The 27,251-nt window shown below is 48.3% G+C and overlaps 2 protein-coding genes across 2 annotated transcripts in view; both read left to right on the plus strand.

Moving 5' to 3' along the window:
* The window catches only part of LOC149372563 (uncharacterized), a 56,091-nt gene extending 43,662 nt beyond the window's left edge, over positions 1-12,429 (plus strand). The window contains exons 11-15 of the mRNA XM_089582210.1: positions 4,746-4,862; positions 5,826-6,009; positions 8,934-9,134; positions 10,431-10,660; positions 11,966-12,429. Of these exons, the coding sequence (XP_089438336.1) occupies positions 4,746-4,862; positions 5,826-6,009; positions 8,934-9,134; positions 10,431-10,660; positions 11,966-12,162 (929 nt within the window). The 3' untranslated portion in view covers positions 12,163-12,429. The remainder of the gene's footprint in view (positions 1-4,745; positions 4,863-5,825; positions 6,010-8,933; positions 9,135-10,430; positions 10,661-11,965) is intronic.
* A 7,596-nt stretch (positions 12,430-20,025) lies between these two features.
* On the plus strand, positions 20,026-27,245 carry LOC149372564 (uncharacterized). Its single transcript, XM_089567063.1, has 2 exons — positions 20,026-21,415; positions 22,450-27,245. The coding sequence occupies exons 1-2, from the start codon at positions 20,297-20,299 to the stop codon at positions 22,657-22,659; spliced, it is 1,329 nt and encodes a 442-aa protein (XP_089423189.1). The 5' UTR covers positions 20,026-20,296; the 3' UTR covers positions 22,660-27,245.
* Positions 27,246-27,251: the final 6 nt, after the last annotated feature.

The following is a 27,251-nucleotide window of genomic DNA, read 5'->3' on the forward strand; positions in this document are numbered from 1 at the left end:
TATGTACACGCACATCGGTTAGTACTCGCTGCACTACACACGCAATCACACGACCACGAAGGAACGTTAGACCCGGACCACCGTGACCCGGACGCAGATCCCGCACCAAGAAAAAGTTATAGTGCTCGTGCGCCATCTGTTGGCAACGCAGCGAACATCATTTCGCGGAGGTTTTCCGGTGGCCGCCGCATGGCGGCGCCACGAACACTGGTAAAACGAAGTGTTCGAATCTAGCTTGTTTTGCTTTAAAACGACGTGGCACGTCGAGTTAAGCACGAATACGTGCATTTCACGAAGTTCTGGAGATATTACGTTTTTGAGTTCACACTCACGAACACTGGTAAAACGAAGTGTTCGAATCTAGCTTGTTTTGCTCTAAAACGACGTGCCACGTCGAGTTAAGCACGAATACGTGCATTTCACGCAGTTCTGGAGATATTACGTTTTTGAGTTCACACTCACGAACACTGGTAAAACGAAGTGTTCGAATCTAGGTTGTTTCGTCGGTATTCGCGTGTGTGTTTGCCGCTTCGCGTTTGATAGTGGTGTTTTTATGTGTGTATCTATCCAGCCAGGGCACCTTTGGTAGGCGCCCGCCCGTTACAAAGGGAAGGCTACATCATCATCATCATCATCAAACGAGGCAGTAGAAGGGGATATGGGCTGGGCATCGTTCGAAGCACGGGAAGCTAACAGTAAAATACTATATGAAGAACGCCTGAGGAAATTGGAAGATAACAGGCGGGCAGCTAAGGTATTTAAATTCTTATACAGAAAGAGCGTTGACTCCCAGTGGCGGAAAAGAACTAGAAAACTAACCAGTTAGTATGCCGGTCATGAGGACGGAGAAAGAAAGAGCATTAAACGACAGGTTAAAAACGCGGAAGTTAAAAATTGGACGCGATATCCGTGGCATTTGGCCGCAGCCTTCGGGCTGCGTCATGTATCTGTTTTTTCAGCCAGCGTCCGTCCCGGCGGACGCGGTTGTTGCGACGCGCGTCTTTACTCTTTATTTTACTCTGTCCTCTATCTTTCAACTCTCTTCTATCTGCACGTGGCAGCGGTGGTGGCTCGGCTTGAGCCAGTTGGCAGGCCCGTGCACTTTCCTTTTCATCCTTCTCTCAGTCGCAACCAACCAACCAAGTTAAAAATTGGATTAATTCAATGGAAAAGAAATATCGATACTGGAAAAGGCAAATCAGGAAAGAAGTTTTCTATGATAACTCAAGAGGCAGTGCCCTACTCTTTGAAGCTAGGTAGGGTGCCTCAGAACGCGCAGCTACAAAAAAAAAATTCAACGAAGATTATGACACATGTGCAGTGTGTGGTAGATCTGTGAAAACAATTCAACATCCATCCGGGTGTCGATGCAGGCACAGTCTCTTCCTGAGGCCCTAGGGTTTGAAGATAACAATGGTCATGTAAATAAATCTGCAGTGGAAGTCTCTCATAGCCTTAGTCGCTTTGGGACGTTAAACCCCATAAACCAAACCAACCACGAAGTTAGCAAAAAGCGATTGGAGGATTGGTGGCTGAAAAGCAGAGATGTAACATAAGGTTAGAAGCGTAGGAAACCGCAGTGAAAGAAGATGGCGAATCTTAATGAGAATTAATAACACAATTGAACAAAAATAATGAAAGAAAAGCTGAGCATGGTGGCAATTGCCACTACCTCGTTTCAAAGGGGACCCTCCTATCCATCCATCCATCCATCCAGCAAAGAGGATATAACGTGGGTTGTGCGACACAACACCGGCGTGACGTGGGTTTCTCGACATAACCCCCACGACGCCTTTCCTGCTGAGAGGAACGGAAGCCAAGCTATCACTTTTATAGGCGGTCGGTTTATTAAATGCCCGCACCCCGAAGAAAAAACTGACAAATTTGCGACAATGCAGCAGAAACCTCATGAAGCGGCTCCATTGCGCAGACACCAGAAAGCAAGTGACGAGAGCCCATAGCCCAGTTTCGCTATGCTGGAAGGAAAACGTCGACGTAAGCGAGAGGTGAAAGCACATTGGTGTCGGAACGGCGAGACTGTCTCTTAAAAAATGGCTGAGGCTTAGCTTAGGTTAAGCCTAGTCAGATGCGAAGCATATTGTCGCCGAGTTGCATATCGAGCACGCCGCTTGGCTAGACGTTCTTCACGCTCTTCATAAGTCTCTGTAGCACGCCGCAACTTTTGCTTCTCATTCCAACGAGCAGCCCTGTCTCCAGGAGGCATCTCTATCCCGTGTACGCCTAGCTGTTGTTGTTGTTGTTGTGACTGAGAGAAGTATGAAAAGGAAATTGCACGGGCCTGCAAACTGGCTCGAGCCAAGCCACCACCGCTGCCACGTGCAGATAGAGGAGAGGTAAGAGATCAAGAAAAAGGCAAGAAAAGACGCGCGTCGCAGCAACAACTGCGTCCGCCGGAGCGGACGCTGCTGAAAAAATCAGATAAGTGGCCGAAGCCGCGCTCGCCGAAGCGAGGACAGATACTCTGCAAGCTACACGCCTAGCAGAGGCAGGCGCACCCCCTTGTATATCGCCGCTCCAGCATCACGTGTTCACTACAGCGCACCTAGCGGCAGAAGCAGGAAACACATTGGTTGCGACGCCTCGCGCGACGGCGCGAGCTGGGGCCCCGTTTCTCCTATGTCGTTACGTCACGCATCACGTGGTCCTCCTTGGTCGCAACGCCTCGCGCGACGGCGCGAGCTGGGCCCCCGTTTTATCTGCTGTGACGTCACGCATCACGTGGTATGACATGGAGGTCACGAAAGGTCAATGGTAACGACACCGCCGCGCTCGAGGAGCTGGGTTGGGCTATTTTAGTATGCTTCGCATAAAAGGGAAAAGAAGCAAATGGCCAGCGACGCAGCAGTTCGTGTTCAAAAGCACTGCTCAGCTGGGTTGACCGCCGAATGCACGGACGAACAGCCGCCATCGCCGCGAGTCAGCGGCGAAGCTCAGAGCGAAGGCTAGACTATTTTTTTAGCCTAGCGACAGGGGCCCTCTGATCGTCGTCACGCCTGCCAATACGCGCAGTTAAGACGAAGACGCAGAAAAAGAAAGGACAGGACGACGTGCACACTTGTCCTGTCCTTTCTTGTTCGACGTGACTTGTGGCGCTACGTCCCCACACACTCGCCCAAATTTTCACTCTTTTGGTGCATTAAATTACGATAATAAAATCATCGGAATGGATGCAGAGTAAAGAGCATAGGGCGACGCTGGACTATGAACTCACTGTATTCAAGTGAAGATCGCATATGTATACCCCTCAGGAATGAAACCAGATATGCACATATACATGACAAAATTGCACAGAAAGAAATTACAAAATAAAAAGGTGAAATATACAACAACACTGGAAATACGCTCATCGCACTGTGCTCTAAAGATTTTAATCGAATTCTCTTGTCGAACAGGCTCACAGAAGTGTCACTAAAAAATCCATCCGCTTTTTTTATGATAGGTTGACCCCAATATGCGCCTCAGACAGCATGAAAAATCTATTTCATCTGATGAAGGGGACAATTTGCCTACGCCCTGCAGAAACTACAAGTGCATTCCATTCGTTGACAACACTACCATCCTTTGCTATGTCAAACCAACAAGCCAGCGCAAAATTTTAGATGCAGGTTCCGGTCTTAGTGACACTTCAGTAAGCCTCTTGGAAAAGAAAATTCTGTTGTCTTTTTTTTAACTCTTCAGAGCAGTCATAGATGACTTTAAGAGGTGCAGTGTGACGGGCGTATTTCCTTTGTTTTATGTTGTTGATTTGTCCTGCATATTTTTTTGTGATTTGTCATGTGTGTACATATCATGGTTTCATTGCTGAAGGGCATATACCAGGTCTTTCAGTGAAGGCTTTCTAAAATTTTGAAGAATAGGCTTTATGGAGTAAAATTATGAAAATTTTAAAATTTTTGAAATTGTTCACTGGAACACCCGGTATGCTATCGTTACTCAAATACAGCCAGTTGATAGTCCAGCTTCTTTTTGTGTTCTTCAGGATTCTGTGTTCCGCAGGTTTTATTCTTGTATCAGGCTTTACGGAGTATGTGAACCTTGAAAAGTAAGGACCAATACGACACTGACACATTCTGTGAAATCCTCACAAGAACTTCAAAACATCCATACACATAAGCTTCGCTAAGCACATGGCCGCCAAGTGGAGTTCAAAATAACACTGACTCCGAAGATGGATTGCACTGACGTCACAGCGGCCGCCTTGTTGGAGTCTAGGAACACGACGTTAATCTGCGTGTTCATTTAATCCTGCGATGGCCGCCTGTTCCAACACGCACTGCGGAGGCTATTCATGGTGCTCTTATCATGGTGCCCACGGGCAAACCTTGTGGCCGAGTGGCACCTTCACGCAGCTCCTTAATTATCAGCAGTAGGCTTTGCTCTCGCGAGCACTTCGTATATGAATATATTTCACTGAGTCCAACTGCAGAGTGGAGCCGTTTACTAACACTTAGCGCTCTTCGCACATGTTACGATAGAAAAAACTGCAAAGTATAGCAATGCTGAGAGCTCGGACTACAGAAGCCTGTGCGGCGCGCTAGTCTCACCAAGCAGAGTTCTTATGCCGCTGCCTGCCGTGAAGATTTTCTTCCCCGAGACTGGACACGCACCGAGAGGAAAGGTTGCGGTTTCGAGTGGCTCAGATTCGGGATAAGTCCGTGGAGCTCTCTCCACTGGCGCATCCGTTACGTTCGCTGGAGCAAGCCTTTGCTTCCCCCTTCGCACAGGCTGTCTGGTACTGCGCTACAACTTGGAAGAGAACGAGTGGCGGCGCTGCAACATGATGCCGCTGCCTCGGTACGGTCACCGGTGCGTGTTCCTCAACAACGAAGTCTACGTCATTGGTAAGTGGAGCAGGGACAAACCTTTCTGTTGTGTTTCGTCCTTGGGTAAAGCGACTTTAATCGCAAATAACGAGTTGCGACGCGAAAATGAAATGAATCGATGCATGCTTGTAAATGGCATTGCTAGTAGTTGATGGTAGAGTCAAATGAGGAGGAAGAGGTGGACTAATTGAGCAAGAAATGGAATACGTGTTTGTAGTAAACTAAAGGACAAGTAGTCGAAAGCCACAAAGATTAGTATTATCTCGCATACATGTATGGGGCAGGCCCTTGTCCTTCAATGAAACTGTTTTCGACGACGACTATGATTATGACGATGACAATAATGGTTATGATGATTACGAATTTGATGCAACGAGGGCAACACCGCTGCCCCTCAAGCTTGAACACACAGAAACGGGCGTACAAGGTAGGACGCTCAGCCTCAAGAACGCTCGCAGAAAGGGATCTGAAGGCACAATCCGGATTTTTTTTTCTGACCTACAGTTGGGGTTGAAAATGACTTTTCTGGATTGCACAATGTGAACAGCTACATATGCAGAATACAAGTGTTTAATGGGAAGCTATTTCTCGAACTCTGGGCAGGTAATAAATGTCGACGTCCCTTGAAAGCCCTCAGTACTGTGCCGCCGCAGAGCTCTTTAATAATACCTCTAGCGAAACTCGTCACAGAGCCCACATATCACATAATATCATATCGACTCGGAGTTCAGCGTTTTATCAGACTGCCATGGCACCTGCTGCATCCAGACGACCTTCTCAGCGGTGCCAAAAATACGAATAAGTTAAGAAACGACGAAAGTTGCAGGGCGCTGCCCTTAGCTGACTGCCCAGCTCATAGGCGGCGCTACCATCTGTTAACCACTCGAAAGTGGCCAACAGCCACGGCCAGATTTTCATTTGGAGTCTCGTAACCGATAGGATTAGTGAACCTCGTGTGATGTATGCCGCTCACTTGCGCAGGAGGCTTCGACAATCGGGACGCGACGTACGGCCTGCGCATGTCGACGAGCTTCTGCTTCCGCTACCACACCCAGACGGGCGAGTGGAACGTGGTCGCGCCCCTGAGGCATGCCCGGGGGTACCACAACGTCGCCGTGCTCAACAACGCCATCTACGCCGTCGGCGGAGTCGACGCCAACGACCTGTGAGCGAACCACTGAGTGGAAGGGGGGACACACTACCAAAGATTTTCATAATTCTTGCTCTATATCGCATTTTTGGTGATGAATACGAGAAACTCTTATTGAGACCAGTGTCGTGTTAAGTTAAGCGAAGGTTTTACCTTTCATCAGTCAGTAAGAAATAAGTGGAAGGAAGAAGGAAGACATGGGTTTGTTTTTTAGGTGGAGGAGCCTGGTAGCTAGTCGGCGGGTGTATGATCAGCGGGTGATTGAGCAATCGAGTAGGTGAGTTTTTTTTAGAGGTTGGTCTTTCCGGTTTAACATTTCGCCGAATTAAATTTTCTGAATTTGGTTTTAGCCGAGAAAGGTCAGTGTCCTTGACGTACACGCTGGAGCTACCTGGCTGTATATGCAGGAGTTACACTCAGTAAAAGGAGGAAATTAAAGTTCTGAAGCCAGGGGCGTGGTGAGGCAGTGTACCGTTCGATAAGGTTATGCAGTTATGCGTTTTGAGGTATTTCTCCATTACCTTACACGCCTGGGCAGGCTGGAAGGCCGCACCTCGCCGCCAAATGCCGTCAGCTAGCATAGCTCTGTTCACTATCAGCATCCTCTTAGGGCAGTTACCTAGTTAGCAGCTTTGCCCACTTAATGCGACAACACTCGAAACCATGCATAAGCTCGAAAAAAAAGTGTCATGTTCTGGCTACCACATCGCTGTCGTCAACACGCAAACCACGTGATGCCCTGCCCTCCCGCTCAACCTAGCGGAACATGCAGAGGAACAACCTAGCGATAACCTATGGACAGCCACCTTTTAAAAATCCGGTTTCACTTCTGTTACTACTGATAGTATTTCTTTCTCCACGCATAGCTATTAGTGATTTGGAAGTAACTGATGACCATTTTGCGTTCGTTAAATTAGTGGAATGTTCATAGAGATCACAGAAAATCAAGCCAGCGTAGTGAGTCACCTGTAACGCGGTGTCGGGCACACAAAAAAAAAATATGGGGGAAAAAACACCAACTGGGCCATCTCCGCAAAGTGCGCACGACAATGAATGGCCTTCACGTGTGCCAAATGGACGCGTGGCGTGCAACCGTGCGAAATCGAGCAGCGGTCAATGTTCCGAAAATAAAAAATGCGTTCGGCTAGAAACAAGCGCATACAAAGAATGGCAGAGGCTGAGCGAGGGAGCTTTTTCTCGCCACCGCTAGTGATTACCTGTATATACCCCCTTGTTTTTTTTTTTTTAAAGCTACCCCGTTAATTAATAACCTTTTTTTTTTTTACACGAGGGGGAATTTTCGCCATCTTTGTCATGAGTGTTGGAGTCATACACAGGGTGTTTCACCTAGGACTTTACATAATTTTCAGAATGCGTTTTTCCAGTTAGAAGAGCGCTTCTTTGGGCATAGCATTGCCAGCGGTGTAGTACCTCAGAATGCATGGCGTGCAAACTACCAGGATGGTCGACTAATATCGAATAGTTCACTTCTTAGTTATTACAGTTAGGCTCCTTAATTATTGACAGGCCTGTAGCCCGCCGTAAGTAATATCCATGACAGTTTTTATAATTTCTAAAACGCGGTTACCCTCGGTGCTGCGGCCCCACAAATTTTGGCTGCATCGCGCCAATACATGCGCTTTCCAGAAGCTTGCAGGCAAAGCGACCTATCCAGTGCACATAACTCGTCGAAATAGCCAAAATTTGTTGGGCCCCAGTACCGAGAGTAACAGCATTTTCGAAATTCTAGAAACTGATATGGATATTACTTACGGTGTGCTGCACGCCTCTCAATAATTGAAGAGCTCAACAGTAGTGGTTAAAAAGTTAACTACTCACTGTTAGTTAATCAGCCTGCTAGTTAGCACGTCTTAGCTGGATTCAGATGTACAGTCTTTGTCAAAAGTAACCAGGGTGCATGTTTTGCTTCTCATTCGTATAGTATACCCCTCACGTCTTCTCTAAAGATCAAAAACTTCTTTGAAGGTGAGGGCAGCGGTTCTCCTTACCGTACAGAGATTTATAGCTTCAGGGCTGTCATAATAGCTTTATTATACGACTGAGAAGCAAACCGTGCAGCCTGGCTACTTCTGACAAAGACTGTACGTACTACATCGCTGACAAAGCTATGCCGGAAAAACTCTTCTAGCTGAAAAAACCTATTTTTAAAAATTCTGTAGTCCCAGGTGAAACCCTGTATGTTACTAGTAGTCCTGCGCGACACGTCAATAGCTGAAATGAAAAATTAAGAACGACTACCGTTTCTCCTCTACCCTCAAGTTCCCCCTACAAACTCAGACGTCCCCAGCCACTAATTTCAATTCCTAGGGGAACCCCTGGCCACCGCTGCCACTGTCGCCTCTCTTCAGCTGCAGCTTGTTGTTCCCGCGCGCTTCTCACTACCATGGTCAACTATATAAACTTGTATTTCTCTCAACAGATGTCGTGGACTTTCTAAGATTTTAATTGAGCATTTGTTGCGGCTGTAGGGTCAGCACGCTGTTCAACGATGTGCTGTCGTTATGTCATCCCTTGGGGGCACAGCTTTTGTCAAAAATGCACAGCCCTGGTGTCAGTTTCCAAGCCTTTGGTAGCACCCGTGGGAGGTCCTAAGCTAAGAGTTCCTCTCGCCTTCGGGAGATTCGGAACGCTGGCGATGCAAAACGAGCCTCTTCTGTAGCGCCAAGAGCCAAGCCCAGTGGCTTGTATATATTCGACAAAGGTTGCGCACGTTTTTAGCTTGAAAGATGCATCCGCGACCTGACGGGAACAGTCGACTCTGAATGCCTGCTGTGCATGAATTTTTCTCGTGACGAGCAGTGAACAGCTACTCAAATGCAGAGCGATTCGCGAGTGTATATCTCCGTGTGTAGCGTACAGTGTGCATCGCCGGCAGTATTTGCTGCTAAAAACCTAACCTGTCATTTCTTGACCCCCAGGCTCCTATCGAGCGTTGAACGATACGACCGAGCGGAGGACACTTGGGTGGTCCTGGAGAAGGGCCTGTATTGCGGCCGCATGGGAATGGGAGTGGCCGCCTTCCAGGGCTGCCTCTGGGTCGTCGGCGGCATCGTTCAAATAGCCGGCCTGCAGACCTGCTCCACCGCTTACGTCGAGATCTACAACCCGGCCACAGACCAGTGCGTAAACAGTGGAAAACGAGAATCATTGCCAAAACCTGTGCCCCGCCTCGATGGCTCGGTGGTTGCGGCGCTCGGCTGCTGACCCGAAAGACTTGGATTCGATCCTGGCCGTGGCGGACGAATTTCGGTGGAGGCGAAATTCTAGAGGCCCGTGTACTGTGCTATGTCAGTGCAAGTTAAAGAACCCCAGGTGGTCGAATTCACTACGGCGTCCCTCATAGCTTGAGTCGCTTTGGGACGTTAAACCCCAATAAACCAATAAACCGAACGAAAACCTGAGTCAGAAATCGCTTTGGTAGCCAAAATGTAGCCAGGCCGCATGTTTTGGTGCTGAGCAGTATCTGCATGGGGGGCACTCGCGGTACCCTAGGTAATCGAAGATCCGGAGGCTTGAAACGAGAATTATTCTCACCCTGGAGAGATTCATGCCGTGCATGCCGTGCGTATGCTCACGCCTCATTAACAAGCCTGCGCTTCGATCAGTTTTGGCCAGGGCTGTACAGTACGAGCGACATGAGATGTATATCTGATCTTCATAATTTGATATAGCAGCTATATTTCACAAGTTAATAATATCGGCCGAGTCTGTATTCCGCCGGGAGCAACTCAGAGCAGTTAGACGCGCGCAAGGGAAGGAGTGGACAACACTCGCGCTAACTGAACACGCTATGTCTCCCTTCCCTTCGTTTGCTTGTCTTTATGGCGCTCAGTTCCCTTGGAAAAGCTTGCGTGCTAAGAACCTTTCACAGCTACGCTGGGGCCGTACATTCAGCAAGTCCATCCATTTCTGTTCTCTACAGTGGTTATGATGATGTGATGGGGTATACCAACCGGTTATAAAAGGAACGCTTGCCACGATGCGCTTTCTTTAAGCGATGAATCATTTCGACCGGAACTTGGAAAGAAAAGCAGCGACCCATCATAACGTCAAACCGTGGTGAGGTGAAGCGCGAAAGAACCGCGGTTATTCGATACGCACAGTCGTGGGTGCGACCTTCTGCGAAGCAAACCAGAGAAAACCAACATGTATGGTGTGCATGCGAGGTCTTACATCCCAAATCTGCACATATGAGCGATGAAAGACGCCGTATTGGAGGGCTCCGGATTAATTTTAGACCCCCTGCAGTACTGAGAAAGCACAGCACGTGTAGATATTGTCACTGTTCATAAGCTATAGGCACCGATAAAAGGCGGGCACGTGGCGCAAGATGGCGCCACGTGCAGCCGACTACATGGCTGGTGTCACGAAGTAGCCCGAAAATGGCAGCGCGGTGTCCACACGTGCCCTCGCAGATGGACGTACGCAGCCAACTACCTGCCTTCGCCACGCACCTGCGTCTCGCTCCTGAACGTGGGTGACCGGGAGCTCTACTGCTTCGGCGGCATCTTCTACAACTGCGTGGGGCCGACACGCAAGCTGCTCACCATCGACGACATCCTCGTCTACTCGGACAACAAGAAAGTGTGGCGCCAGGTGTCCTGCATGCCGGCGCCCAGACACAACGCCCACGTCCTCCAGTACAGTAAGTTCCCGAGGCCATGCATGTTCTCTTTCGTACTGCAACAACTAACGCATCGATAGCATTGCCGCGTGTTGCTGTTTTGTTAATTGTCTGCTACTTTCTTCTCATGTACAAACTGAAATCAAAAGAAAGAAACGGCCTTTGGCAGGTGACGGATAAGAGTAGATAACCGGTGGTTCGTTATGGTAACCAAGTGTATTCCAAAGAAATTAAATGTATAGCCAAAGGGCGGCAGTAAGGTAGGTGGGGTGTTGAGATGAGGGGGTGGTGGTGGTGGTGTGACCTTTTTTATTAGAACACCCTCTCTATTAGGCGTTCAGTATGTCCTGGGCCAAGGCGACGAGGGCACGTTGCAGTCTCGGATCCAGGGAGGCGAGCCAGATGGGCCACGGTGGGGGTGGGGGGAAAGGATAGGCGGGGGACTGGAAGGCTGCGTGGCACTGTGTAAGGCAGTGTTCTATGTCTGCATATGTGTGTGAACAGTTTGGGCACTGAGGTGTGGAAGTGTACCGGTATAGGTAAAGTTGGGCTGGTGCATGTAGGAGATTAAACTGTATTCGGCGAAGAATGCGAGCTTCACGGATCGATAAGGATGGGTGAGGTGATGGTAAATCAACTAAATCCAATTTTTACTGCGCGTAGTATTCGTAATATAGTATTCGTAGATAAGCTATAGGATAGTGTTGTTGGGGCTGGTGCAGGGCAAATCTTTAGACCTTTGTCCTGCAGTGGATGCTGAAGATCATGATGGTGAATATATTTACGTCAATATTTTTTCGCGTTCTTTCTCTCGATTTCCTTTTCTTTTTGCATATGTCATTAGTCAGCATTGCCTTCCATAGCAGTGCCAGCGGCATAACTGCTGGCTAACTGTCAACCCTGACGCCACAGGCGGCAGCATCTATGGTCGAGGCGCAAAAGAATGAGGTGGAAAAACTATCGTTGCAAAGCACAGACCCAAGCTTCCTGGTACCCTCTCTGGCCAGTTAGCGATATTATTTCTTTCTGTGCTTACAGTTGTATTACGTAAGCATGTGCTTTATCGCAAAGTCCGTTGTAAGTGGCAGGCGAAAGCAATACATTTCGCTAATCGTATTCTGCTGGCATGCGCATTTGCTTCATCAACTGTAAGATATATAATATGGAAACACAGACGGACAGGACAAGGCGCATAGCCTCGTTTAGCAGTGTCTTGCCTGTTACATGTAGCTCCCAAGTCTTATTTCATCTACAGGTGGAGCATACAGACCCTGGCATTTCCAGGCTCGTGGAACTTAAAACTCACTTGTGAAACCTCTATCGCAGAGGACCAGGCGTACATCATTGGAGGTCAAGACGTCGAGAAGCCCGACCATCCGTTGACAACCGTCATCAAGACGCCCATACCAACCGAAAAGTTCAGCTGGGGACCGCTCAAGGATGTGCCGCTGCCGATATCGGCTTACGCGGCGGTGATGCTACCGCCCGTCGAGGAAACGCAGGAACCGTCGAGCCAAGCCTGAGGAACCAGTACCGCCGCCTGAAAGTGCCCACGAAGGAACGCGAAGCAATGGACACGCCATGCCTGCTGCCGGCACGAGCGCACCCTACCGTCCGCGCCAGCCGCCTGCGGCATCGTTATCTCGAGGACCTAAGGCCAATACGTCAGTGCACATCACACCGAACGGCACTCTGGGCCGCCTCTGGTCCACCAGCATCGGCAAAAATTCAAGTTAGCCGTACAGCCAAGAGGCCCCTGAGTTGTCCGCTTGAAGATAACCACTAGACCCTCTTCTCCACAGTGACATAGCCCGACGTTTGTAGAACATGAGAATACAAATTCCTTCTGTCACCGATTGTGTACCGTGTACGCATGTTTGATTTCATGGGCCAGTCCATCAGTTTGTCGCGGTGTTTGTTCCTCATCACGAACAGCGCCAGTCACTGCGAGGTCATGGTGCAAAGAAAATAGGTATCGACCTGTTGGACACTACTTGTACGCGCCCCACGTTAGATGTCTCTTACTGTACATGGAAGGACGAGAGCCTGAATGTTCTACGAAATACAAAATTATTTAACTAAAGAATTGAAACACAACACAGATAAACTTTCGGGAGCAGGCTATCGCCACATCCGCGCTTGCATTCTGGTCAGCTAATCACTTTGGCTAGTCACTCAGAGCAATGGACCATGTGATACGGCAGTGTTGTTTAGGTGCTGTTGTTGTTGTTGCTGCTGTTGCTGCGACTGAGAGAAGGATGAAAAGGAAAGTGCACGGGCCTGCCGACTGGCTCAAGCCGAGCCACCACCGCTGCCACGTGCAGATAGAAGAGAGTTGAAAAGTAAGAGGAAAGAGAGGAAAATCCCCCGTTTAGGTTCTGTAAATGTGGCGGGACTGCATATTCAGGAATTCTCGAATTATACAGAATTCCAAAAGTTTGTCGCCAAAATCAACTGCAAACATTTGAATCTTGCCACAGCAGAATGGTTCTCTGGTCAATCCCCCCCCCCCCCCCCCCCCGAAAAAAATTCTACAAATACTGCGGGACAATGACGGCGCAGACATATGTTGTGCAATATTGGCTTCTATGTCGTTCCCCGTACTATTTCCCCTATGGCAAACATATTTCGACTGCAGTCGGCAAAGGTACCTAGGAACTACAAGCATCTTCTCTCTGAGATCGAAACCATAGTCAATAGTCCTCACTCTCTGTGGACATCTCAAACGCTCCCTGAGGGTATTTACGAAAGGAGAAAAGAGATAATGAAGTGCTGCAGCGGAGGGCTCCAAATTACGGCCACCACGAGCCCTGACATCCTGCATGCTCGCACTGACCGCCCTACGAATTTTGCTGTTTTCAATAACGTATTAAACCCGAATTAGCGTTTCCGCTGAGGCTGGCATAGGATGCTATACTAGGTGATTTTTAGTGCACTAGCAATCAAGACCACATTCATGGAAAAATCCGTTTGTCCTCCTGGTCCTGGCAGGTGACCCACCTGCCACTGTCGATAGGTGGCACTATTTGTAGGCAGGTTGCCAGAGTCATGACAATCACAGACTTCAATCAACCAAATAATCAGACAGGCTTTTGCGAAGGCTATTCGACAACAGACCATATTCACACTGTCAATCGGGTGACAGAGAAATGCTCAAAATATAACCACCCCTACAAGTCGAAAGCTCAGCAGTCATGTAGGCATTACGGAAGCGGGGTGTAGATCAGCCTTATGCAAGGGCGTCCGCAGAACTTTTTCCAGGTGGGGGCACCCGATGTCCGCGGATGGGGGCGGCGGTAGGTTATTAACAAAAAGAACTAGTGCATGAATAATATCCGTAATTCCGGGGGGGGGGGGGGGGGGGGGGGCAACCGCGCCACCTTGCCCCCCCTTCCGGACGCCCATGGCCTTATGTAAAGATACTGGAAGATATCTCATATTATCGAATTCGGAGCCCCCTGATGAGGTTACTTCAGATTTTACCATGGCAGAATTGCTGGCCTCCATAGATCGCCTCAAAACAAGCACTGCTCCCGGGCATGACGGTGTACCTAACTCGTTGTTTCGCAACTTGGAAGGACCTGCTCTACATTCCCTCCTTGATACATTCAATGAGGTGTGGCATACTGGAGTTATTCCTGCAGAGTGGAAACATTCCATCGTTGTCCCAATCCCCAATTCAGGTCAGCCGCCGGTTTCTCTTTCGGCCCTCCGCCCTATTTCACTTACGCCTACTATCTGCAAGCTTTATGAACACATTCTAGCAGCTCGCTTGTCGTGGTGGCTGGAATCGAATGATTGTTATCCAGAATCTCAAATTGGGTTCCGCCCTCACATTGGAACAGAAGACGGCCTGGCTGTTTTGGCTGCGGACGTACTAAACCATTCTCCCCATAGTCATCTTGTTCGTACGGTGATCGCGACTGACATCACAAAGGCATATGACAACGTCCTACACTCTTCTATTCTTGGCACCCTTCAAGATCTCGGTCTCCCGCATCGCTTTCTCCTTTCAATTCACTCATTTTTAACAAACAGAACCTTCAGTGTACGTATCCATGGGAAGCCTTTTGGTCACTTTACCTCCAACCGCGGTGTACCCCAGGGCTCCGTCCTCGCCCCCACATTATTTAATGTAACTTTTATACCTCTTGTCCGAGCCCTAGAGAAAATTCCTTCTGTGCGCGTCCTTGCGTACGCCGACGACATAACCTTGTGGTCCTGTAATCCAGATGCGTCTGTGCAACAGTCGGCGCTTCAGCAAGCGCTGGATGCCTTAACATCACGACTACCCCCTTTGGGTCTGACCCTCTCGTGTAATAAATCTTGTTTTATTCGCATTGGCAACAGAAGTGGCTTACGGAAAGCAGCACCTTTTACCTTTAAGGTAGACAATTCTCCAATTCCTCAAGTTGAAAGTGTGCGTGTGCTAGGTCTTCTACTTCATACATCTGGGACTGGGACTCCGTGGCTAAACGCGACCCGTAAATCGGCTCACGCTACTCTTGGTCTGATTCGACGCATAGCTATGCGCTCTGGCGGAGCGCGTTTTGATACTGCCCGTCAGCTCGTGCGCTCCATCCTTCAGCCGCGGATAGTGTACCAAGCGCAATTTCATCGCCTCACCCGACGACAGTGGGACTCCCTTGAATCAATCAATCGGGAGGCTATGCGCGCCATAACTTATCTTCCGCGTATCACACCCATACCCATTCTGCAAGAGTACGCTCAACTTAATACATTGAGTGAACTTATCGACCAGCGTGAGGCAAACAGAGCACGCAAGATGTCGCTTCAGCTTCATCGTTTACAGACTCTTCCCCCATGGTCATACTGTCAGCTCACAGACAATCGCCCCTCTGCTTCGACGCCGATATCAGCCGCCCATCTTTCTTCAGGGTGCATAATATACACCGATGCATCACACACAGCAGTGCAGGGAGTTACTGCAGTTTACAGTCCCTCACATCCTCATCTCAACTCCCGCGCTACATATAGCACGGATACTTGCTCTCCCCCTGGCCTTGGAGCTTCAGGCGATACACAATGCCATTGCTTCCCTTCCACTCGTACCTACTTTCGATATTGTACACATTTACACCGACTCCCTTGCCGCCCTTAAGCAGCTTAAGGCTGTCCGGCGCACATTCCAAGTTACACAATCCATTCACCAACTTTGCACAAAATACCCCTGTCCTGTGCGTATACACTGGATTCGCGGGCATGCCCAGGATCCGCATAATATTCATGTGGATGCAATGACACACCTTGACACATCCGATATCCCGCCACCTTCCCCTCTTCCCTCAGATCCGTTCCTGTCCCATGTTTCCGAGAAACAGTCTTTGCGTCAGCGAACACGCGCTCTAATTCCTCCGTGTTCGTACCCTCTCCCCCGGAGTCTTACTCGGGAGGAGGAGGTATCTGTGCGCCGGATTCGGGCAGGAGCGGCTCTGACTCCTTGTGTGCGTCATCGGTGGCGTGACAAACGTTACGAAGTGACAGACAAGTGTCCCCATTGTGGTGCTGCGCCCGACCAGTGTGATGAAAAACACTTGCTGTGGACTTGCCCGGCTACAGCTTCTGTGAGACGACGTTTACTAAGAAAGGTTGGCCTGCGATGGGACGTTGCAGACAACTATACCAAGTGGACTCTAGATAATCGCTACATCACGAACTTGTGCCGCTTTTTAAGCGAGGCTTGTTTGCACTCATTTTTATAACTTTCTTTCCTTTTTCATTATGCCTGATGGCAAACAGCTCGAATAAAAAAAAATATCTATAGCAGCTGCACAGCCATCATAGCCCTCCGTAAAGACAGCAATAAAGTTTCAATAAGGAAGGGTGGTAGGAAACAACTTTATTGACTTATGGGAGTATGAAGTGAGGGGACATGTGGGAAGAGGAAGTTAGTGTCACTGGAAAGTTTCCATTGACTCTAGAGGAAATAGGACGACGATGGGCCCTAGGGCACTTGTGTGCTTCTGTGACACCTGGCGCGCAGCCCTCTGACCGAAGCTATAGCTTCGGCTGCGAGCTGCGCAGATCGTCCTCCCTTCGCTCGTGATGTTCTGACCCTTACCACAGGGGCTTGAGCTTGTTCGGGCAATTCAGAAAGACGTGATTAAATTCGGCTCTGATGCTAGGACATAAGTGGCAGTGAGGAGAGGCAGGAGGACACAATCTCGCCAATGCTCTTTACCGCCTGCTTACAGAAGGTACTCAGAGGCCTGGATTGGGAACAACTGGTGATAAAAGTTAATGGAGAGCCTGCGATTCGCTGACGACATTGCCTTGTTAAGACTCAGTGGATGAATTGCAAAGCATGATCAAGCAGATCATGATAATCAGAGCAGAATGGTGGGTCTAAAATTAATATTCAGAAAACCAAATTAATGTTCAACAGTATCGGAAGGGAACAGCAGTTTAGGTACAGAAGCGCTGGAAGTGGCGAGGGAATACGAGGGAATAACTAGAGGAATAAGAATGGGATGGAGCGCATTTGGCAGATTCTCTCAGATCATGAATGTCAGTTTACCAATATCCCTGAGGAAAACGTACGCAGCAGCTGTATCTTACCGGTACTCCTCTATGGGGCAGAAACGTGGAGTCCAACGAAAAGGGTTCAACTTCAGGACAACGCAGCGAGCTATGGAAAGAAAAATTATAGGTGTAACGTTAAGAGACCGGAAGTGGGCAGAGTGATCAGGGAACAAACGCGAGGTTAACAGCAAGGCGGACATCATGTTCGCGACAAAGCTCAACTAAAAGACGGTTAATAATTTACCAAAACTAACTAATTAACTTTTCATTTGGTTTTAGGGTACAAGACTATAATGTGAAATTGAAGGCCGTCACCATCGAAGGCAAGCCCAGTTTTTGTTATTATTATTATTTTCTGAATCAGCATTGTGTTTCGAAATATCGAGCGCCAAAAATACACTTTTGTAAGCTCGCTGAGTTGGCTATCCCGCAGTACAGTAGTAGTAGTAGTATAAAACTTTATTCCGCAAAATGGGACGAGGTTTAGGGATTGGGGTCTTGAGCAGCAGGTGGTTCAAAAATGGGTCGCTCGCGCTTCTAACGCAGCAAATACAAACGCAGTTTGTGTAAATTAAAATGTACCTGACCCGAAAGACGCGGGTTCGATCCCGGCCGCGGCGGTTGAATTTCTTTGGAGGAGAAATTCTAGAGGCCCGTGTACTGTGCGATGTCAGTGCACGTTAAAGAACCCCAGGTGGTCGAAATTTCCGGAGCCCTCCACTACGGCGTCTCTCATAGCCTTAGTCGCTTTGGGACGTTAAACCCCATGAACCAAACCAGAAGACGAAAACGTGCTTTCGGCGACGATACCCCAACCCAACCCGGGAGGACTGGGAGGCGACCCTGCTCGGCTGCCACGACTTACAGGCCCAACAAGCCTTAGTCGGGCGCGCCCGGGCGGCGGCTACCGCCACTGGGGTCCCAAACTAGGGACCTCCACCTAGTGTTTGTAAGGATCGGTCCCTTACGGGCTGATCCAAACACCTCCTGTCCGTTCTAAATAAATGTTTTCACCACCACCACCACCACCTCCATTTTGTAAACGTGCTCTGCGGGAAAGCTGACTCAGCAAGCTTGAAAAATGAAAATTTGTTTTTGAGGAAAGGAAATGGCGCAGTAACAGTCTCACATTTTAGTGGACACCCGAACAGCACCGTAAGGGAAGGGATAAAAGAGGGAGTGAAAGAAGAAAGGAAAAAAAAAAGGTGCCATAGAGACGGTCCTGGGAATAATTTCGACCACCTGGGGATCTTCACAACTCGAGCTCCAGAGGCTTAATGTGTTCTTCACCCACAAACTAATTGTAAGGGCAACAAATGTTATGCCACCGGTTGCCAAAGTATTAATGATATTACTGAAAGTAATATGGAAGCTTGTCCTGCTAGAAATTTGTATGAAGTGTTTTCGCCCTCATGACCGTGTGCTGCTGTATTCCTTCTTACTTATCGTGCATTCCGCACGAAATTTTATAATTGTTTTTAAGTTTTCCTTTCGCGTTTTTCTTTTGACTTTAGTGATTATTCGTATTGTTTCTCTCCGCTCCGCTGCAGAAATTGTAATCGAACTTGAGCCAGACAGTTGCCTTGAGCAACTTTTTCTCCTTGTCCCCCCCCTCCCCCCCCCTAATCGCTGTACCTCCTTGTATGTGGAAATAAGACAAATGAAATCATATATCAAATCAAAATTTGTCGACCGCCACCCCGCTACTGTGCCCCGCTATGAAGATCCTGGCGCCGTCTCTGGCTAGCAGTGTTTCATTTGTTTCAGTCGTATTTAGCAACCTTTATATCCAGAATAGCATGTGCTTTTATTTTAACTATAGCGAGACTATTATAGTTGCGCTAGCAGTGCGCCCTCCGCCATTTTCCTGCCGACAGGTTTTATTACTTGCAACCAAGCACCATGTGCATCTTCAGAACAAACTGTAAGTTTGTCCTGACCTCTCCAGCACTCATTAGACAAATCCTGGTCTTTCAATACTACAACTTTCAGTCATTCTGACACTTTGCACACATTTTGGTACACGTCCGTAAAACAGTTACCGTCAGTGTTTTCCGTTGCAAATAGCGTGCAGCGAAATAGCGTGGCACCCTTAAGGGTCGGGTTATTCGTATACAGCAACAGTATAGTTAATTGTAACGATAGTTAACCGACGAAACAGATGAAACAGGTTATGTCGAGGGGAAATGTGAATAGCCGTGGTGCGAAGGCTTTGGCTATAATTTTTACCGCCTTTCACGACACACGTGGCTTTTGTATTTTGCAAAGACGACCGTGATCGCCCGACCTACGTGCGTGCGGCATTTTGATGAGCGTGATGATCAACAAAACCTGTCAATTAAGTCGAGCGAGTCTGCGAACAAACTTCTGCTGTGGTGCCCTTGTTGCACCAACCGTGATGCGTAAGTCGGCTACTGCACCATTCCATTTAAGCTTTGAATGCAGTGACTGCCCCTGCAATGGCTGCTCCTGGTTAAACGCAAACGATGTCGCAGTCGTCTGCGCGACGCCACCGACGCTTTCCAAATGTGCGCTTAGACGGTTCGCCACGAGGAACTGCAAAAATATTGCGTGCGTACGAACGCCATTGCGCCACATTTTCTCTTCCACGTCAGTGCAGGCGGTTTCAGGCAGCCAACGACTGAAACCTACAATGGCGCAGTTCCGACGCAGCCGGGGCAAAAATGCTGCAAAAACGAGCAACCACACAAACACTACAGAAAAGGCGCCGCGGACGGCGCGGACGACTGTGCCGTCAGCGTGACGAAAGCACAACGCGGTGACGTTGTGCACGGAAACAAAGAAAAAATAAGCACTGCAGTCGCCGCCGTCCGCGTCGCGTACGACGGCGCCACCAGGCGAAAGCGGTGGAGTAGAATCAGTCATGGCGACCGTCGCTACGAGCTGCTGGTACTCTCCGACGGCTTGCTAACGAAATTTTCAGCCTACCACCGTTGCAACACACTGGTTTTGTCCGCGCTTCGCGGCACAAGCCTTCCGGAAGCGCAGACGGAGTGGATTTCACTCGCATACGTCGTGATCGTCCGCGTAGTTGATGGATGTGCGGAGAGACCGTATGCAGTCATCGGTCCGCTGGGTGCAGGACCGACCAATATGTCTTGGAAAGCCGACTTGGCCGTCGACAGCAGCGATGTGGACTTGCAGAGTGACGTCGCCTTCTTCGACTCAAACGCTGCTGCTGCCTCACCTCAGTCGTGTTACGTTCGTGGTGACGGCATCGAGAACAAGCCATCATGCAGCGCGGCAGCGGTCGATGTCGGAGGCCTAGGTCAGAAATGTCACATTCGCGATGCAGTGTCTTTCGCTGCGAAGAACCCACTTTCGTCAAGTGTTAGCCCCCTTCCCATTGGCGGCAGCGCCAGTTTGCTGCCGCCGGAAACGTATCGCCTGTCGTCGGCCGTAAGCTCGGGTTTCTTTGCGAGGAGAGGCAGCCCCTCCGTGGCGCCGCCGCCGAACGTGACGCTCACCGACCGCGACATGAAAGAGCCGTCGCCTCCGCCGCTCCGAAACAGCAGCATGGAGCAGGACAGCGAAAATGACGATGAGGGTCGTCTTGTGGATGCGACCAGCCCGCGTTCGAGCATTTCGGCCACGGACTCGGACGGCCTGTCGTCGCTCAGCGAGGGCTCTATGGAGGACCTCTCGGAGTCCGAGTCCATCACAGACGTGACACCGCTCCATTCGCCTTACATGTGTGACAGCCCCGTTCCGGCACTGAAACTACCTCTCAGCAAGCTGGCCATGCGTGAATCTGCCCTGAACGGCGCCTCCAGCCCCGCGGCCGGCGACGACAGCAGTAGCAGCGGCAGCGAGTCTGACAGAAGTTCCTTCAGTGGCGCTAGGCGCAAGAGCTCTGCTGCCATGAAGCTGCATGGCAAAGTGCGCCTTGGAGGTGCGCACCAGCAGCGGGAGCCTGTCGACCTGCAGCTTCTCGTGGACGCTATTCGACGCCTCGAAGCGCATCAGTGTGAGCAAGGTCAGGCCAGCCGGACGCGCAAGGAGCCCCCGTCGCTGGCCAAGGGGCGCAAGAACATGTCGTTCTCTAACGAAGAAGTGCAGCGGATCGACCGCGAAAACCAGCGGCTTCTGAAGCGTATCCTGGCGCAGCAAAACCGACCGAGGCCGAAATTCGATTCAAGGACGCCATCCCGGCTGGCGCCTTCGGCAATCAACCGCCAGCGGCAGCAGCGGCAGATTGAAGTGGAAAACCTCGTAAGTTTTCGTGCCAACCGCTTGCGCCACTTCCCTCAATTCCTTCGCGCCCCGACTGCTTCTTGAGAAAGTGCGCTGGTGTATCAGCAGAAAAGTCGCCGTTGATGAGGCTTTTAAGTGCCGTGAGGTTGCCTGCTTAATGCTTTCACGATTGGCTCAAGTCCAACTTTGTTATGTTCACGTGATGGTCTTTGTTTGTCAGTGGAAACTTGTGGGCAACCTTCTTGGAACACACATTTCGCCTTGTCACGTCAGGTCATCTGTTTTTGTGGCAGCAAACTGCATGTAATCATGTGTACTAATTGGTGTAAAGTAGTGATAGATTTTCACAGGATTTCGTGGCCTCAAGATTTTTTTTTTCTGTTCTGTGTGCTGTATATATCAAGCGATGCATGCATTGGTGATGGTACTGCTTAAAATCAGGTAGGTAGTGATCTGTGCGGGATTTCTCAACTTGCTCATTCCCCATAAGGTGAGTACTAAAATGATGATCGCTGTGTTTATCAATTGCTCCAAGGAATAAAGAATATTATACATCATTGAGTCTGTAGAAGAATTATTGCATGGGGATTGTTTATGAGTACTGGCAGCTACTACACAGTAGTGCTGCCCAACTAGTTGGTTTTTTAGTGTTTCAGATGATTGGATAGGGCAGTGAAATGGACTTTTGATGATCATGTTTGCAGCAAAAGTTTACCGTCCAGCCGTCGTGACGTTGAGGAGTTCCTTTCACTCACAGAGGCTTTACCAACACAAAGGTTCACATGTTACAACATGTTACAACAAAAACGTAATGCAAATTTCCAGGCAGTAGATATCATCGGCCTTCAACATGTGACACGCACCTTTTTAATTGCTCGCCAAAAGGCACCTTTTTTTATTTTTTCCCGTCTGGTGCAGCACAAAGCAGGCACCGTCTTTTTCATTACGGTGAACCTGACAGAAACCAGTTTTTTCCAGGGGAAAATTTCTCGTCACTAAACCAGACGTGTAGCAGCCTTCTCACACTGCATCATTCTCTTCACAAACCACAGGCTCTGCTCAAGAGAATTGAGTCTGCCAAGCCATCCCGCGAGGTAGCCCCTTCGCAGGACCTCAGCCAGGTGCAGAGAGCACGATCGCACTCCCTCTCACTGACACGGCACGCACTGCAGACTCCTCCAGTGATGGCGGGGGCCGCAGCGCCTCCGTTGGGAGGCATCGTCAAGCATTTCCCACCGCGCCAGAAGCACCACTCGCACTGAGTTTGCCCGGCCATGCTGCGATCGCATTTCTGACTAAACGGTGTGTCTTGCATTGGCAAACACCAAAGTTCCTGTTACGGCATTGTAGTGATTTATCATTGCACTAGCTCTCTACGTGGCAGTGTGGCCACTTAACAGGGGTTTTTGTGCCCTGCCTCAACCATTTGTGCATTGCTCAGTAGTGTTTGCTAGTGGAATGGTTCAAAGGGACAAAGACTGGAGAAACCACTTTGTCTTTTCTGTGCGTCCCTGTCCTCCCTTTGCTGGGTACTTCATTTTTTTTTTTTAACTAGCCAGGCTTAAAGCTGTGGCTTATCATTAGTGATGCGAATCTGTAATATTGTTTGTATTATCTACTACCTAGTTATATACATTCATGCAGTCAAATGGTGTAAAGAGTGCGGACAAATGGGCTACTGCCAGATCTACAACAGGACTGCATTTGGCTATCCTTCAGAACCCAAGTACCAGTGGGCTACATTGGATGGCACAGACAGTATTTTCTACATTGTCCTCCACATTGGGTATCATTCATTGCAGACATTTGGCATTCTCTTTTTAAAGGTAACATTTGAGATTCTAACAAACTAATTAGCCAAGCAGCAGTCCTCGGGCAATGGGAGATTTAAGAAGGGCAAGGAGGGCTGCCACCACCACCCCCACATGGTGGGAATCAGTGTGGTTAAAGAAGAACCAAATTTCTTTCAATGAAGGAAGTCCAAAAAAAGTGTTGCCTTAATAGGACTGCTCCACCCAGCCACCCCTTCGACTCAAATGCTGCTGCTGCCTCATCTCAGTCGTGTCACGTCCGTGGTGACAGCTGCCCCTATTCCGACATGACTAGAGTCATAAAGAGCAGTGCCATTAATTTGCTATGTTGATGAGGCATGTCATTTCATGCTGCCTAGCTTGTTCTCAAAACAAATTAAGGTCTTGACATAATACACTAGTAAAAAAAACATGGTCACAGTGCTAGTAAAAACAGCATTGTAATGACAATTGGTGCCCCACTGGATTTAGGTTCTGAAATGTATTGCAACTTGCATTTTTTATTCATAGCAAGGCAGCAGTCACTAACTCAATTATCACATGTGCTCTCTCGGTGGCATTCGTTCCACTTGGGCAGTGTTGAGCCTTGGTGCCATTGTTAATTTACATCGAACATGTCTGCAGTGCCATACAGCAACCATTACAACAACACAGTTTGTAAAAGTGGTTAGCTGCCTTTACACGGCACTCCTTAGTGCTGCCTTTCCGTGCTACATGTACGTGAATCTGGTGGCGTCAGTGTCAGTGTGTTCAGTTTAAAGGTCATCTGTTCCAACGGCTGTGCAAGCTGGGTTGTCGACTTGTAAGGTTTCTTGAAATACTGTGTCCAAGGACAGGATGCGCTGCTCTGTCATCCTGATATTGCAGTATGGGAAGCCTGTTCAGAGGTACTCACTCTGAATGCAAGGAGCAGCCCACATATGTTATATGCACCGCTGGTATGGTTTGGCCATAGTTGTCGGGAGACCTATACAGCTTGGTGCACTGCCGGCCACAGTCCAACTCCTGTGATGTGGGACACATTCAATACTTATTGCACTGTGAATGATGTTACACAGCCAGCGGCACGTGCACTATTCTCGCGTGGCGACATGTATATTGTCGCCCACCACGGCCTGTATCTGTAAATAGTGATTTCAGAACATTCATCTGTGCCTGGGCCTTAGGCAGCTTTCTTGGCAACTGCTCAATGCTTTTGCAACATTGACACGAAACGTGTACATACAGCATCTCTTCCTTCTTTCCTCCCCCCCCCCCCCCCCCCCCCTTTTTAGCAGTACAGATACTGGAGCTTGTTGCATGACCCTGTGCAGCCATTTTATTTTTGTACATAGATTTGTGCTTTCTGTACAAGAGTGTTCCATCAGTTCTTTGTTGCTCTTATGTCAGCTCTGTACGAGTGGGAAATTAAGCCACATTGATGCAGCTGTTGTAATGGTGCTTACACCTGCCTGCCAATCAAGTCAACACCAAAGTACAATATTAATTAAAAAAGGCCAGTGCTTTAGACAAGGACATAGAAATAGAAGTACACAGGTCCTCGTCTAAAGCGCTAGTCTTTTTTAATTAATAATGTACAACCAATTAGCCGAGATTTCAGCCTTGACCAAATTACAAGGACACTGAAGGAAGTGGAGCTCTGGCACTAACTGATGGCATTTGTATGCCTGTTAAAGGGAGCAACATTCTGAATGGCATACTATAGCACAATAGGCAGAGTTTCACACCTTTAAGAAGCTCTTTTACCGTGGCTGTAAAAGGAGTAGGTTTTGAACTGGCATCCTACGGTGCGCGGTCAACACTTCACCACTAGTGGCCACATCAGCCTTTAGCTTATTAAAAAGCTAGCAGTGTTACACTACCTGTCAATATACCTCAGGCGACATTTCTTTTATCAATCTTTTTTTACTCAATCTCAATAGTAAGCATTCCAAAGAGTCGCCAAGGAACTCCGATTCTGGCCAGAGAGAGGCACAGTTGTCAAGTTCACATGCTTTTAAGCTTGAAGATAGTCGAATTATACATCCAACTGCCTACTTCTGCTTCAAACATCTTGTAGCTCTGTGACATGCAAAGGCTTGTGATGCACCCTTGAAGACACAATGCTACAAGTGCACACTTTATGACCAAGTGTTCTGTACATACCTGTAGGCACAGCACATGAGAAGACATGTTGGATTAATGCCAAGATGCAACCATATTTATTCTAAAGTAGGTCCCCCTTTTTTTAATATAAATATTCTGAACCATAGGGGCCAATTTATAATTGCAATTAAGCATTGTTGGCTTCTAAGTATGGTCAAACATCTGCCTGTTCACACGATCAACTTAAAATTTTGACACTTGTCAGTTAGGCTGTTAGCAACACTACTTGCCTCCTTTGCTTTGCTGTGACAGACCAAAAGCTTGACAGCACCATAAGTACCGGACCCTGATGTATGCTATTTTCCCGCTGCTCGTTTGAAATCTGAAAGCAATCGGTATTCGAATTTTTAGCATTCACGCAGGTCTCGACTGTAAATGTAGCAGAGCTAAATTTGTGGCGAAATGTTATTAGAATAAATATGGTAGGCAGAAGTCCCAAGTCTTCTCTGTGAAAAATTCACACCAGCATCGATACACAAGCAGCTCATGCGGACTTGATATAATAATGGTGCGTTATAAGTGTTGGAAAGAATCGCTCCTTAAGGGGCAGGGCAATGGCCAAGGATGCGCACTCTCTGGTCTGCAGCATAGCATTGCTTTTCAGAAACAACGTCTCGTTTCGTAGCAGTGCTCTGCCTGGGGAACTTAAATGTGCTTCTGTACACAAGCATTGGACAAATGCACTTCAATTTGGAATAAATGTGAACCATTCAAATTTAAGCCATGTGTCTAGCTCTGTGGACATGTTTAGAAGCCAAAAGAAAGCAGAAAGCATGCCCTAACATTTTTGCGTGTAATTGTGAATTCAAAGCTTATTTGGATCACAACGCAAGCATGCTAAAGGTCACTGGGCACTAAGTAGATCGTCTCAAAATTTTGCTCACAGCTGCAGTGCCATAGCACGTTTCAAGTGAAATTTTTTCTGAATAGTAGACCGCCCATGCTAGTCAGTCAAAATGCTTGTTTTTTAGTCAGTCTAGCCATGCTGCCATGTATGTAGACATAGGTGCTGCAAAAAATTGTGTGTGTGTGTGGTTAAGCGCATTTTTCTACACTGGTGCTTTTGAGGTTGTGGCTAATGGAGTTTCCAACTTTGTCACTATTCACGCATAACATCCAGAAGGTTGCCTAGGTTCCAATGTTTTTCAATAAATCTTGCACCAAGCCTATACATGGAGCATCACTTATGAACAAGAGCAGATAATGGCCCAGGCAACAGCTGCTCCAAATATCAATGCTCTAGGCATTTACATATCAGGGTGAATCCTTTGGTTTAAAATGGCCTGCAGATTGCACTTCAACTGCAGCTGCTAAGTTTAGCATGTGGCTACTACAGCATGTTTCGTGTCGAGTGCAAGAAACCCATCTTATACAAAGGATTGTTTTATTGCAGCTAGGTATTTATCCCCTCTTGGAAGAAGCTGATCTTGGCTATCTCTGGCTTGGTTCAGGCTACAAGCAAAGCAATAGCAAATACAAAAACTCAATATCTCGAATGCTTTGTGCCTTTGCAGCAAATGACAAGAAGCATTTATATATACTAGGCTACAGCTGCAGTTCAAGAAAATGTGTTGCACAGCTGGTTATTAAAGTATTATGCCTCAGTGAAGTGAAACTTTGACAGCCAGATTTGAAGAGCTGAGCAAAACTTTTTACTGAGGCCCTTGCATCTTAAGAGTACCACAACTGCAATGCTACCATCTTGTGAGCAAAGGCATGCCTTGTTGATAGTTTGTTACACAAGACGTTAATCTTAAAGCTACAATCATCAGGGTGTTAAAAGAAAAAAAAATGTTTTCATCATTGGCCAAGTGCAAAGTTTGCTATTTGACTGTTTGTTCAAAGTGTTTTCGTGTACTATGTTGGCTGTTGAATAAAAACTGCCCTGCAAATTGAGT

The sequence above is a fragment of the Amblyomma mixtum genome, chromosome 1 (genome assembly GCF_055824585.1).
Source record: "Amblyomma mixtum isolate Tamu chromosome 1, ASM5582458v1, whole genome shotgun sequence".
In the NCBI taxonomy this organism is placed as follows: Eukaryota; Metazoa; Arthropoda; class Arachnida; order Ixodida; family Ixodidae; genus Amblyomma; species Amblyomma mixtum.

Coding starts and splice junctions, on each gene's coding strand:
- LOC149372564 (XM_089567063.1), top strand. CDS start 20,297: ATGTCTTGGAAAGCCGACTTGGCCGTCGACAGCAGCGATGTGGACTTG. Junction 21,416..22,449: donor AGATTGAAGTGGAAAACCTC/GTAAGTTTTCGT, acceptor CACAAACCACAG/GCTCTGCTCAAGAGAATTGA.